The sequence below is a fragment of the Peromyscus californicus genome, unplaced genomic scaffold (assembly GCF_007827085.1).
Source record: "Peromyscus californicus insignis strain IS unplaced genomic scaffold, ASM782708v3 Scaffold_3__1_contigs__length_106647218, whole genome shotgun sequence".
NCBI classification, from domain to species: Eukaryota; Metazoa; Chordata; class Mammalia; order Rodentia; family Cricetidae; genus Peromyscus; species Peromyscus californicus.
Window position 1 is genome coordinate 25,553,789 of NW_026294551.1, and position 14,718 is coordinate 25,568,506.

Sequence of the window (14,718 nt, forward strand, 5' to 3'; positions counted from 1 at the left end):
GATAGCTAGAGAACTGAACCTGTCTTGGATGTAGGTTAAGTCCATATATATTAGAAATGAGCAAGAAAGTAAGGTGTGTTCCAACTGTGACTTCTTAGCTGAGAGCATTTCTAAAGAAAGTCAGTCTCTGAAATAAGTTCGTCCACTTTTCTTTAGCTGGTTAATGCTTTTCTTATAGCTTATAAGTTTTTTATTTTCAGTATAATTTTATTGGAGCTATACAAGTTAATGACTGCATTCAAATGTGTGTAAGAATTGCATTCTCTCTTTCTCTTTGTTTTTTGTTTTTTTTTATTTGGTTTTATTTTGTTTTGTTTTCTTGAGGCAGGGTCTCTTTATATAGTCCTGGCTGGCCTGAAGCTCATTATGTCCAGCTGACAAGGCTGGCCTGGAACTCATAGAGATTCTCTTGCTCCTGCCTCCCAAGTGCTGGGGTCACAGGACTGTACCACCACCCCTGCCTTGGTGTTTTCTTTTAATGCAGCAAGTCTGCTGCTTCCTACCAAGTCTTTCTTCTTCTTCTTCTTCTTCTTCTTCTTCTTCTTCTTCTTCTTCTTCTTCTTCTTCCTTTCTTCTTGCTTTCTTCTTGCTTTCTTCTTTTTTCTCTTTGGTTTTTCGAGACAGGGTTTCTCTGTGTAGTCCTGGCTGTCCTGGAACTCACTCTGTAGCCCAGGCTGGCCTCACAGAGATCCGCCTGCCTCTGCCTCCCAAGTGCTGGGATCAACGGTGTGCACCACCACATATTTTTGCTTCCTATCAAATATTTTTGCTAAGCTTTGGGAAAATACGATGATTTATGACCAGCAATAAATTTTAGCAGAGGGAATATGTGCTTATTGTTTTGAAACAACTTTTTACTGTGTTTATGTAACTGTCTGTATTCGATGCCAGTTGTTCCAAAAGTTTAGTGTTCAGTAGCTTTGAACCAGGCGCTTACTAATACCTAAATGGCACAGCTTTTATTACCTAATATTAAAAATATTTGATCCTTTCAAACTGTGTAAGTGCCCTTTTATTATTCAACAAAAATTCTCTGGCTTCTGTCTTGGATTTATATTACTCTCCTAAGAGATTTAATCAATTTCAATGAAAATTAGACTGTTGTGTTCTAAAAAGATGGTTCCTAAATGTTTTCATCTGTCACTCATTTGTTTTCATTATACAGAGAATTCTTTATTAGTTTCTGTGATTACACCCACAGAGATAAAACCTCACATATTTAATAGTGTTGCCTCTGTACAGATGGAATAGAAAGGTTTACTGTTTCTAGACCAGTATGGCTGTTAATTTCTGTACATTGCCATTTCAATGTGGTAAGCTGGGACAAACCCCGCCCCCACCGCCCACCTCTTGCCAATGGTGTCTCTTACTGATTTTATTCTTGGTCTGTTCTGCTCACTGTGCATGCTCATTTAACAGATTGAATTTTCTGTTTCATACATACTAAAATATCGTTTGCTTTTTAGCTGCTTCTTGCCATGTATGACATTTCTGTTAAATTTATATAATCCTTATAAGGCTGTACTATTTTTCTATTTATTTAGAAATAGAAACCCAAGTCAGTGTTTCTCCTAGTCATTGTGTGAATAATTTTTTAGTTTTTTATTTGGTCTTGATAGCTGTGGTTTGGTTTGGGTTTTTTAAAGAGAAATTCTTGGCTTCAAGCAGTATTCTGGTTTTCTGCCCAGCCCGATGCCCTGTTGCAGTGAACTTAATAAATTGTTCTTGCTGGGCAGTGAGTGGGGGAGAGTGAGACTCTCATTCTTTATTAAACTTTTTTCTTTCTTTTTTTTTTTTTTTTTTGAGAAGGGTTAGCCCTGGCTAACCCAGAACTTGCTATATAGACCTGGTGGCCCAACATTTCTAGAGACCCACTGTCTCTGCCTCCTAAGAACTGGCATTAAGGTATATGCCACCATGCCTGGCCAGAACTTTCTTCTTTGTGGCCGGGCCAGGTAACATGGTTTCACTTTGTAACTCAAACAAGTGATCCTCCCAAGTTCTGGGATCCTAAGAGTATACCCCAGGAGGGGCTGGAGAGATGGCTCAGCAGTTAAGAGCACTGGCTGCTCTTCCAGAGGACCTGGGTTCAATTCCCAGCACCCACATGGCAGTTCACAACTGTCTGTAACTCCAGTTCCAGAGGATCCAACATCCTTACATGCAGACAAACACCAATGCACATGAAATAAAAATCCATAAATGGAAAAAAATAAACTTTTTTTTTTCCACTGTGAGGTTTTTCTATCTGGTCTTTGTGTATGTGTTCTGTTTTCCCTTTCTGTACACTTAAAACCCTTCCTCCTTTTTAGTTCTGGCAGTAAGAAGTTCTTTATCCATGTTACCATCAGTTGGCATTTCTTTTATTATTCTTTTCTCAAATACGGGTTCTTTACTAACTGGTTTCTGTTGAATTTTAGGTTATTAAAGTACAAATTTTTCAAGTATAATAGAAGGGAGACATGGTTCTCAAAAGATGGAATGACTATTATTTTGTTTCCTTCACTTGTTTCTACTTCTTTCTTTTTAGGAATGGTGGACTCATCTGTGGTTGAATGAAGGCTTTGCATCCTGGATTGAGTATCTTTGTGTAGACCACTGCTTTCCAGAGTATGATATCTGGACTCAGTTTGTTTCTGCAGATTATACTCGGGCCCAGGAACTTGACGCCTTAGATAACAGCCATCCTATTGAAGTGAGCTATACTTTCCAACCATTTTAGTGAAATAAGTATAATTTATTATGTCTCAAGATGCTTAGAATTCTGAAAGGAAAAGCTGCATGGGTGATTTCCCTTGGATGATTTATTTTTAGCTCATATTTCCATGCTTGGAACTGATAAGAATAAATTCTAAATGACATTCCTCTTTAAGGTAGGGAATAAATTTTGTCTTTGTAGAGGCAGGAACTCTGGGCATTGAGTGAGGAGACCATGTCTATTGAGCAGTACTACAGCTGGTTTCAACATTCTGGACACAGTTCAGTGTCATCAAGGCACAGTGCTTTTGACTAGTTCCTGGCCTGGCCTTTCCTCTTGGACTTTCTTGTTTATTTTTAACTTTTATTAATTATTAATAGATTGTGATTTTTTAAATTTTTTTTTGTTTGTTTGTTTATTTTTTTTCCTTTTGGGTTTTTCAAGACAAGGTTTCCCTGTGTAGCCCTGGCTGTCCTGGAACTTACTCTGTAGATGAGGCTGCCCCACTCCAACTCAGCCACATGCTTTTGCCTCCCAAGTACTTGGATTAAAGGTGTACATCACCACAACTGGCTTTGTTTTCCTTATTACTATTTTTTTATGTTGGTGGGAACACATGCCACAGTGTGTGTGTGTGTGTGTGTGAGTGTGTGTGTGAAGACAGCTTCTGAGAATTGGTTATCTCCTTCCACTGTAAGTTTTGAAGATCGAACTTGTCAGGTTTATATGGTTAGCTCGTTTACCCACTAGGCCATCCTGTACGCCTTTTTTTTTTTTTAACAACACCCATTTTTAAAAATTTGTTTTTATTTTATGTACATTGGTGTTTTGCCTACATGTGTGTCTGTGTGAGGGTGCCAGATCTTGGAGTTACAGACAGTTGTGAGCTGCCATGTGGCTGCTAGAAATTGAGCCCGGGTCCCCTGGAAAATAGTCAGTGTTCTCAACCACTGAGTGATCTCCCCAGCCCCCTATTTTTGGGTTTTGAGATAAGATTTTGCTTTGTGACCCTGGCTAGCTTAAAATTCACTATGTAGCCTAGGCTAGCCTGAAAGTCATGGGTGATTTTCCTATATTTGCTTTCTAAGAGCGAGGAGGTGCATCATTGTATGTGGGTAGCTCTTGTAGTTTATAAATTTTGCATCCAGCAACTGGAGTCACTGTCCTGCTTTGTATTTAACCAGTGTCCTAGACTGTGGCTTTCAAACTTCCTAGTCCTGTCATCCTCTAATACAGTTCTTCATGTTTTATATGTGGCCCCAACCACAGTTTTGTTTGTTGCTACATCATAACTGTAGTTTTGCTGCTATTATGAATTATAGTGTAAATATCTGGTATGCAAGATCTGATATGCAACCCCTGTGAAAGGGTCACTTGACCCCCGCTTGGGGGTCACAACCCATTGGTTGAGAACAGCTCTTCTAAACCTTTATAATTTGTGGATGAAATCAAATTGTTTTCATCGGGGTATTCTCTTCAGACACATTGAAGAATAAATGGAGCTTTAACAGATTGCCTTTCATCAAAGGAGAGTCAGGATTAACACCTAGACTGGACCGCAGCAGTGATTGTGCTGTATATTCTGTCTTAAGTTAACTACTCTTTATTTGTTAAGGGTTGTCATATACGTTCATGAGTAAGTTAAGGCAGAAGAATATTAGCGTTAGAAGGGTTTTCCTAGAAAGCTTTTTATGTAATTCAGTGTTACAGGCTATCTGCTTCCTGTCATAACCCTGAATCACACTGTCTGCCAGGTCAGTGTGGGCCATCCATCTGAGGTTGATGAGATATTTGATGCTATATCGTATAGCAAAGGTGCATCTGTTATCCGAATGCTACATGACTACATCGGAGATCAGGTAAAAAAAATTTTTTTTTCTTCCAGTCCTGAAATCATAGTTTTAAAGCATGCACAAAAATTTGGTCTGGTTTTTTAAATTAAATTTTAAAAAATCAGTTTGTCTAAATAAACTAAAAATTACCTAGAAATTTAATTTTAAAAATTTGGTTATTAGAGTTTCCTAGAAGAATGCTATACAAGTTAGAATGTTTGTGGTGGTAAGAATGGGAAGCTGGTATAAAACTTAGAAGTTGGACATGTAATCCCAACACTGGGGAGTCAGAGACAGGGAGATCTCTCAGTTCATGGTCAGCCTGGTCTACATAGTGAGACCCTATCTGTATTAGTTAATTTTCTATTTATGTGACAAAACACCATGACCATGACAACTTCTAGAAGGAAGCATTTAATGGGGCTTACAGTCTGTCGCCATTATGGAGGAACATGACAACAGGCAGGCATGGCACTGGGGCTTTACCTAAGAGCTCTCCACCCCCTTTCCCCCTTTTTCCCCCTGAAGTTGGGTTTTTCTGTGTAGCCCTGGCTGTCCTGGAACTACTCTGTACCAAACTGGCCTCAAACGTAGAGATTCATTTGCCTCTGCCTCTCGAGTGCTGGAAATAAAGGCACGCATCACCACCACCCAGCTAACAGCTCTACTCTTGAGACAAAGCCACCAGATAGAGCTAAATGGGAATGGCAAGAGTCTTTTGAAGCCTCAAAGGCTGCCCCTAGTACTACACCTCCTCCAAAAAGGCTACAACTCCTAATCCTTCCAAACAGTTCTACTAACTAGGGATCAAGAATTCAAACATATAAGCCTGTGGGGACCATTCTCAATCAAACCACCACACTGTCAAAATAAATAAATAAAGGCACCACATTAAAAGCAAAAGTAGAGTTGCGGGGGGGGGGGGGGGGGGGGGGGGGGGGGGGGGGGGGGGGGGGGGGGCCGCCGCCGCGGGCGGGCGCCTTTAATACCAGCCCTTGTGAGGCAGAGACAGGTGGATCTCTGTGAGTTCCACGTCAGCCTGGTCTACAAAACAAGTTCCAGGACAGCCAGGGATACACAAAGAAACCCTGTCTCAAAAAAAAACAAAAAACAAAAAACCAACCAAAAAACCCAGCAAAGATAGAAGATAAAGGGTAGTTACTCTTAGATAAAAGGTAGTGGGCTTCAAAAGGATATATGTTTTTCAATGTCTGTTACTGTAGTATTTGAGTATATTTACTTTTGACTAATGTGCATGTCTACTATAAATTCTGAGCTCTGAGTCACTTGACTTTAAAAATTATATTTTTTCAGGACTTTAAGAATGGAATGAACATGTATTTAACCAAGTTCCAACAAAAGAATGCTTCCACAGGTAATCTTGGCGTTTTTTGTTTTAATCTGTGTCTCCATCCTTGCGTTCCTCTTTTTGTCAACCTGGAGATCAGTTCAGGGCTCTCACGCATGCAGAGCACATACTCCCCCAGCCTGAGCTGCACCCTGGCTTCAAAGACAGTGCCTAGTAACTTGAGATAGAAATACAGATAAAGGCCCTGGTGTTGATTCCTCAACACCAGACAAGGGGGTGCTGGAGAGAAAATGTTATTTTACACACAAAGGTCATTTTATGAGTTATTTGCAGACCATGGACTACACTTTGAATAACAAAATCTACTTAATGGTTTTTTTTTTTGTTTTTGTTTTTTGTTTTTTCGAGACAGGATTTCTCTGTGTAGCTTTGCGCCTTTCCTGGAACTCGCTTTGGAGACCAGGCTGGCCTCGAACTCACAGAGATCAGCCTGCCTCTGCCTCCCAAGTGCTGGGATTAAAGGCGTGCGCCACCACCACCACCACCCAGCTTATCTTACTTGTTTTGAAAAAGGATCTCTCCCTGAACCTCATCTACTAGGCTAGTATAGCTGGTCAACAAACAGGACCCCTTTTGTCTCTGCTTCCCTAGCACTGGGAGCTTACAAGCTTGCTCCCAATTTTTTTTTTCTTTTTTTCTTTCCTTTTTTGTTTTTTAAAGACAGGATTTTCCCGCATAGTCTGGCTGTCCTGGAACTCATTATGTAGATCCGGCTGGCCTCAAACTCAGATATGTCCTCATGCCTCTGCCTCTCAAGTGCTGGGATTGAAGGCCCCAATTTTTTATGTGAGTGATGGTATGGCAACAATTGTACCAAGTGAGTTGTCCCCGAAATAGTCTTTAGAGTAGAATTTACTTAGTTATAGCATTGTGGGTGGGGTATTTGTTTGACTCTCTGTGTGCTAGAGAAAACAGTTGGTAAGCCATGCAATGTTAAGGGTTAAATGAATTTTCTGATTTAGGAAAGAAACATAAACATTTCAGGTTATTATTTTCATTTTCCTTCTAGAGGATCTCTGGGAAAGTTTGGAAAATGCCAGTGGTAAACCTATAGCAGCTGTGATGAATACCTGGACCAAACAAATGGGATTCCCTCTCATTTATGTGGAAGCTGAACAGGTAAACCTATACATAAGAAGCCCTTGCACAGCCAGGTGTGGTATCTCATCCCTGTAATCTCTGGACTTAGGTGAGACAGGAGGAATCATGAGTTTGAGGACAGCCTAGCCAGATGGTTTGAAAAAACAGAAAAGAGTATTAGCGCACAAGGATGATGTTTTTCTCTGAGGATTTCATTCCTCAAAACTGGTAAGCTTATTAATGATTACACTTAATGAAGACTATTAGATGATAATTTTTTTTTTTCTTTAGGCTCAGCACCCTTATAAGCCTTCAGTAGCCTGCCTGGTGTAGTAGTGCACACCTTTAATCCCAGCACTTGGGAAGCAGACGTAGACAGATTTCTTGTGAGTCTTAGGCCAGCCTAGTCTGCATAGTGAATTCCAGGACAGCCAGAGCTACATTGCCTTGGTGGGGGGAATAAAAAGTAGATTTCAGTGAACACATGAGTTACAACAGAGAACAGTAGTTCTCCACTTCCCAGTACTATAAAAATTCATTTTACTTTTCTATCCAGATACTTTCAAGGTTTTGCTGTTTTTGTTTTAATTAGTTTTTGTCCCAATGCCTAGCCAATGAGCGTGTACAAAGGTGTTTTTGTTTTGTTTTGATTTTTCTGAGACAGGTTATCGCTATGCAGTCCTAGCTGGCCCGGATCTCTTAAGTTCTAGAATGCATAATATCCATAACCCATAATACCTCTTTTTTAAAAAATTATTTTTACTTAATTGTAAATTTTTGTTTGATTGTTTGATTGTTTTTGTTTTGGTTTTTTTTTGGGATAGAGTTTCTCTGTGCAACAGCCCTGGCTGTCCTGGAACCCGCTTTGTAGATCAGGCTGGCCGTGAACTCACTGAGATCTGCCTGCCTCTGCCCCCCAAGTGCTGGGATTAAAGGCGTGCGCCACCACTGATCCACTTACAGAATTTTTTAAATCATTATTTCACGTGTATGCATGATTTCCTGTATATATGTTTGTGCACTATGTGTGTGTCCATTAACCATGAAGGCCAGAAGAGGGCATCAGATCCCTTGGAACTGGAATTGCACAGATGGTTGTTAGTTTCTATTGAGTAGTGGGGACTCAAACCCAGGTCCTCTGGAAGGAGAAATAATCAGTGCTTATAACTGTTGGCCGGCCCTTTGGCCTGGATTTTTATTTGGGGCGGGAGCTGTTTCGAGACCGGGTTTCTTCATGTAATTTGGCCTGAACTTTTTAACTTTAGTTTTTAAATTTTTATCTGTTCATTCATTTATTTATCTAGTGGTTCTGTGGACTGAATCTAGGACCTTTTTCCTTTTTTGTTTTTTGTGGGTTTTTTTTTTCTGGTTTTGGTTTTTGGTGGGTTTTTTTTTTTTGTTTTTTTGTTTTTTTGTTTTTGAGACAAGGCTTCTCTGTGTAGCCTTGGCTCTCTACTCTCCTTGTAGACCAGGCTGGCCTTGAACTCATAGAGATCTGCCTGCTTCTGCCTCCCAAGTGCTGGGACTAAAGACATGCTCCACCACCACCACCCAGCCCAACCTTTTTTCTTTTTTCTTATTTGTTTGCTTGCTTGTTTATTTTTTTTCTTTTTTGTTTGTTTTGGTTTTGGGAACATGGTCTTCCTATGTAGCCCTGGCTGGCCTCAAACTTTCAGAGATCTGCCTGCCTTTTCTTCCCCAGTAATGAGATTAAAGGCTGTGACACTATGCCTGAATTTCATTTCTGTTTCTTGTACTTAGTAGGTTTACTAAGGTCATTTTTTTAGTTTAGGTTTACATTTAATATAAGTAAGTTCAAATCTTTTATATTGTGTGCTCTTTAAATTATTTATTTATTTGTATTTTATGTACAATGGTATTTGTGTGCTCTTTGAAATATCCCAGAAAGCAATGTTGATGAGCAGTCAGGAAAATGACTGCCTATTGGTTTGATTTTTTTTTCCCCTTCGGTGGGGGTTGAATGCATGGTGTAGGTGTGCATGTTTGTGTGTGCGCATGCAGGTGGTAAAGGATAAAGGTCAGTGGGCTGTACACTTGGTTTTCTGACAGGATCTCTCACTGGAACCTGGGATTTGACAGTTTGACTAGGTGGACTGGTCAGTAGACTCCAGGCTCTGCTGTTTCTACCTTGTAGACACTGAATTCTAAGTGTTCATTCTCACACCCCAGTTTTCACATGGGTGCTGGGGATTTAACTCAGGTCCTGGTGTTGGCATGGCAGGCCTTATACTGAGTTGTCATCTCACCCAAAGTAGTTTTTAAGCATATAATTTATTGCTTTTGGTTTTCTAGTTATTTGCAGTCACCCTTACCTTCACATTTGTGTTTTATTGCAAACTTGTACTTTGAAAAAAGTTGTGTATTGCTTTTACATTTAACAAGTAGCAGTCTAAGATTTGAATTCTGAATATTGAATCTACCTGTTAATCTAATAAAGTGGGAAAAAACTCTAGATATAATCTTTTTCTATAGAGTAGTGCAATTTGATTGGTTTGTTTGTTGTGTATACTTTGGGGGGAGTGGAACAAGCCTAGGCTAACTTACTTTCTTTTTTTTATTATTATTTATTTAAATTTATTTCATGTGCATTGTGTGAGGGTGTCAGGTCCCTGGAAGTGGAGTTACAGACAGTCATATGCTGCCAGGTGGGTTCTGGGAATTGAACCCCGGCCCTCTGGAAGCGCAGTCAGTGCTCTTAACCACTGAGCCATCTCTCCAGCCCCCTAGACTAACTTTCAACTCACTGTGTAGCATATTCAAGAGCGACCTGGAAGTCTTACTCTTCTGGTTCCCACTCCCAAGAACTGGGATTACTGGTGGGCATTGGCATTCCTGGCTTTTTGTTCTGTATATTTTTAAAGACAAATAAGTTGCTTTTAGGAATTTCTCTCATCTGAGTATTACATACCTTCAGAGGAGTCATATTACATAGAAATTGGTCTTTGATTTAAAAAGTTTTACTATATTTAAATTTATTTTGTGTATATATTGAGAGCTAGTCTCTAGGGCATTTAAACAGGCCCTTTTATTTGTTTTTCTTCTGAGGTCTAAATGAAAAAGATTGACTTTTTAATTTTTTGACAATTTTATACATATATACAATGTATCTTGTATCCTCAGAACTCTTCCCAACACATCCCATTCCCACCCTCATGTCTTTTTTTTTTTTTTTTTTTTTTTAAATAACTCACTGCATGCACATGGCTATGGGGCCAGCCACTGGAGCATGCACAACCTACAGGGGCCACACATCTGAAGGAAATCGACGTCTCCCACCCCAGAGCAGCTGCTTATCAGCTAGGGGTGGGCTTAGATCTCCTCCCTCAAGAGGGACTTTTTTTCCTATTCTTTAGTACCCTCATCTGTGTCACATAAGACATTTGTTTGTACTATCTATCTTTGTCACAGAAACACCTGTCCCCAGTCACCATTGTTATTATAGCCTTTACTTTGCTTCTGTAGGTAGAAGATGACAGAGTGCTGAGGCTGTCTCAAAAGAAGTTCTGTGCCAGTGGACCATATGTGGGTGAGCAGCGTTCTCTAAGATGGGCTGATCAGGGGTTGGGGATTTAGCTCAGTGGTAGAGCGTTTGCCTAGCAAGTGCAAGGCCCTGGGTTCGGTCCTCAGCTGGGGGGGCAGGGCCCCCCGGGGAGATGTGCTGATCAGTAAATTCTGGGTTCTTACTAGTGGTTTTCAAATTAAGAGTAAATAATACCATGTTATATATTTTTTGTTTAGTTATACTTTGAGTTTAATTTGTTTTATTTATTTTATGTATATGTGTGCCTGTCTGTATGTGCACGAACTATATACAGGTACTATAAGGAGGCTAGAAGAGGGCATCAGATCCCCTAGAATAGAAGTTACTGGCAATTGTTAGCCACAATGTGGATGCTGGGAATTGAACCCAAGTCTTCTGGAAAAGCAGCCAGTGCTCTTAACTGCTGAGCCATCTGTTCAGCCCCAGTCTTTAAAATTTTATGTCTCTCTTATTGAAAATGAGTGAAAAAGAGTTGGAATACCGAAGAAATGAGTTTTTTAGTCTTACTCTTGAAGGAATTACTGTGTTAATTTTTTTTTTAAGTTATTGGGCGTAGTAAGTATTAAGTCCAGTGATAATTGTCTTTACTTAGTAGTCATTATACCCGACACTAGAGTTGGCTCACACTTTGTTTTCTCAGTGTCGTTCCAAGGGAGAGAGTAGGATTTTCCTTTTACACATACAAGGCTGAAGCTAAGGTATGCCTAGGTTAGTTAAGTTGCTCAAAGTCAGCTGGGTATGATGCTGCACATCTTTAATCCCAGCACTTGGGAGGCAGAGGCAAGCAAATCTCTGTGAATTTGAGGACAGCCTGGTCTACATAACAAGTTCCAGGACAACCAGGGCTATGTAGAAAGACTCTGTTTCTTTCTTTTTCTTTCTTTCTTTCTTTTTTTTTTTTTTAAAGATTTATTTATTTATTATGTACACAGAAGAGGGCTCCAGATCTCATTGCAGATGGTTGTGAGCCACCATATAGGTGCTGGGAATTGAACTCAGGACCTCTGGAAGAGCAGTCGGGCTCGTAACCTCTGAGCCATCTCTCCAGCCCTGAAAGACCCTGTTTCAATCACCCACTTCTCCACTGCCCTCCACAAAAAAATTTCAAATCACCTGTCTAATAAGTTTAAAAGAGTGGGAATTCAAATAAGATAGTTGAAATCCCTGAGCTTGCCCTCTCAACTACTACCTTCTTAGATAACTCCTCTGTCATTACGCTCTTTTTACCTATCAAATTTTACCCAGGAAATTACATTTAAATTGAAGAAATTAAGTTTCCTTTCTTTTAAAATAGTAATCTCAGTATAGTCCCCTATGACCAGAACAGTATAGGCAACATTAAAACTTGGAGTATCTAAGTGGTGGGGCTTAAGTGGTGATTTAACCAGTTTATTTGTTTGTTTTTTCAAGACTGGGTTTCACTGTTGGCCCTGGGTGTCCTGGAACTCATTCTGTAGACCAGTCTGTCCTCAGAGATCCACCTGCCTCTGCCCTCCAAGTACTGGGAATAAAGGCGGGTGCCACCACCGCCACCGGCTGTGACTTGCCATGTTGCTTACTCAAATGTTGATTGTGTGCCCTTTTAAAATAGCTGTCAATGCACTAACACCAAGTCTGATTTGCTGTTTGATATCTGAGACAGTGTTGTACTTCTCACATGCTCTGGCTTTTCGACGTGGCTCCTCAGTGATGAATAGAGTGGTTCCAGGGGTTGTCCTATCCCGTGTAGCAGTGGGAGCCCTTGAAGGAAAAACACCTGAGAACTCTCACTGCTCAAATTGAACAACAGAGTCACTGTTGGCTTTACTGCTCTCCTTGACTTCATTATTCTCTTTGAGACAACTGTGATTTTGATATTAAATTATTTTTTCCTTTGCACTCATATTACTCAAGTCACCTGGAAGCATAGTGTAACACTGAGAGTGTCTTTGTTACAATACTAGCAGTCTCTGTCTACCTTACCTCCTGTTTCTCTAAGTGTAACATTGTCTTTAAACTTTCTATTTGTTCTCTTCTTGTTTAGGTGAAGACTGTCCTCAGTGGATGGTTCCTATCACAATCTCAACTAGTGAAGACCCCAACCAAGCTAAACTAAAAATACTAATGGATAAACCAGAGATGAATGTAGTTTTAAAAAATGTCAAACCAGACCAGTGGGTAAAGGTGAGTTGAGAATGGCATAGTTGTTTTTAACCGTACCTGAATCAATTTGTTTCTTTTACTCTGCCTTCTGTGGCTAGCTCTGAATTGTATTCTTTCAATTTAGACTAATATTTCAAGGAGAAGAAGGAAAGACTGAAGTGTGGGAAGGAAAAGTAAGAGTTGACTGCATTTGGTCATGCACACCTCTAACCCCAGCACCCGGTAGGCTGAGGCTAGAGGTTAGAGTTTGAGGCTAGCCTGGGTGAGTGAGACTGTTTCAGAAAAGGAAAGGAAGGAGTAAATAGTAGACCATACATAAAACATTTGTAGTCTTGCAGCTACAAACTGCCCTCCCATTCTAAAAAGCTAAACATGGTGGTAAACACTTTTAATCCCAGCCTTTGGGAGGCAGAGGCAGGCCGATGTCTGAGTTCAGTCCACAGAGTGAGTTCCAGGCCAGCCAGGACTACACAGAAAAACCCTGTCTTGAAAAACCAAAAAAAAAAAAAAAAGGAATTGTTCGGTTATTTATGCAGTATATTTTTATGATTCATGTGTTTTTTTTATTTTACTTGCGTTGGTGTTTGCCTGCATGTGTGTCTGTGTGAGTGTGTCAGATCTTGGAGTTACAGACAGTTGTGTACTGCCATATGGGTGTTGGAAATTAAACCTGAGACCTCTGAAAGAGCAGCCAGTGCTCTTAACTACTGAGCCATCTCTGCAGCCCTATTTTTATAGTATTTCTTCATAGTAAATTTTATAATTTCATTTTACATGTGTTCTTTTGTTTATTTGCTTGTCAAGACAGGACTTGCTCAGTAAGAACATACTTGCTTAGTATTCAGGGTCCATGAGTTTGATCACTGTCACTACCCAAAAGAACAAAACCTAGCCAGGCAGTGGTGGTGCACGCCTTTAATCCCAGTACTCGGGAGGCAGAGCCAGGCAGATCTCTGTGAGTTCGAGGCCAGCCTGGTCCAAGATCCAGGACAGGCACCAAAACTACACAGAGAAACCCTGTCTTCAAAAACCAAAAAAACAAAACAAAACAAAAGAACAAAACCTTTGTTCATTGTGTTCATTGTTGTTTTTTTTTTGTTTTGTTTTGTTTTTTTTTGTTTTTTTTTGAGGTAGGGTCTCCCTGTGTAGCTCTGGCTATCCTGGAACTCATGTAGATCAGGGTGGCTACTATGCTCACCCCAAAAAAATCTTTTTAAAAATGGAATGGCTAATCAAGTATGGTAGTGCTCATCTTTAATCCCAGCACTCTGGAGGCGGAGGCAGATCTCTTTGAGTTTAAGACCAGCCTGGTCTACATAGTGAGTTCCAGGACAGCCAGAGATGTAGTGAGACCCTGCCTCCAAAGAAAAGTCAGGGGAAAGGAAGTAGTTAATACTAACTATTGGCTCTTTTCAGTTAAATCTGGGAACAGTTGGGTTTTACCGGACTCAGTACAGCTCTGCCATGCTGGAAAGTTTATTACCAGGCATCCGTGACCTTTCTCTGCCCCCAGTGGATCGACTTGGATTACAGAATGACCTCTTCTCTCTGGTGAGCATCTCACACTTAGGTCATCTGATGCATTTTGTTGGTTAAAGGTTCCTGTTTCTCCTGGAGTGTATAAAGCATAATTAGAAGCATATGGTTCTTCCTAAGGGTTGGCACATTTAGGATGACAGCAAATGGCCAATTATTAATTAGCATAATAAAATTGTACCTATATCATTTGCCAGAAGCAAATTCCATTTCACTGTTTCTAAGCTAGTTTTTATTTAAACTATCCTTTGTAAGGCAAAAAGTCCATTCTTTTCCAAACAATTGGATATGAGTCATGAAGAAATTTCCCTACTGATTTTTTTAAAAACTAATTCAGAGTGATTTTATGTTTTTAAGTAGTACTTGTACTTTGCTAGGAAAGCCAGAATGTTTTAACAGTATGTTATTACTCAAATTATAGCATATCAGCCCCAGAATTATATACATATTTGGCTTTGTTCCAGGAAGGATTTAAAGCAGCAAAATATGTATTTTGTCT

The 14,718-nt window shown here is 40.0% G+C and overlaps 1 protein-coding gene across 4 annotated transcripts in view; it reads left to right on the forward strand.

The window, feature by feature from the left end:
* Nucleotides 1–14,718, forward strand: part of Npepps (aminopeptidase puromycin sensitive) — a 114,869-nt gene that overhangs the window by 81,199 nt on the left and 18,952 nt on the right. For all 4 annotated transcript variants that reach the window (XM_052756018.1, XM_052756017.1, XM_052756015.1 and 1 more), the window contains exons 10-16: nt 2,531–2,695; nt 4,453–4,557; nt 5,845–5,905; nt 6,909–7,018; nt 10,463–10,526; nt 12,565–12,704; nt 14,100–14,234. In XM_052756018.1, coding sequence (XP_052611978.1) covers nt 2,531–2,695; nt 4,453–4,557; nt 5,845–5,905; nt 6,909–7,018; nt 10,463–10,526; nt 12,565–12,704; nt 14,100–14,234 — 780 coding nt within the window. The remainder of the gene's footprint in view (nt 1–2,530; nt 2,696–4,452; nt 4,558–5,844; nt 5,906–6,908; nt 7,019–10,462; nt 10,527–12,564; nt 12,705–14,099; nt 14,235–14,718) is intronic.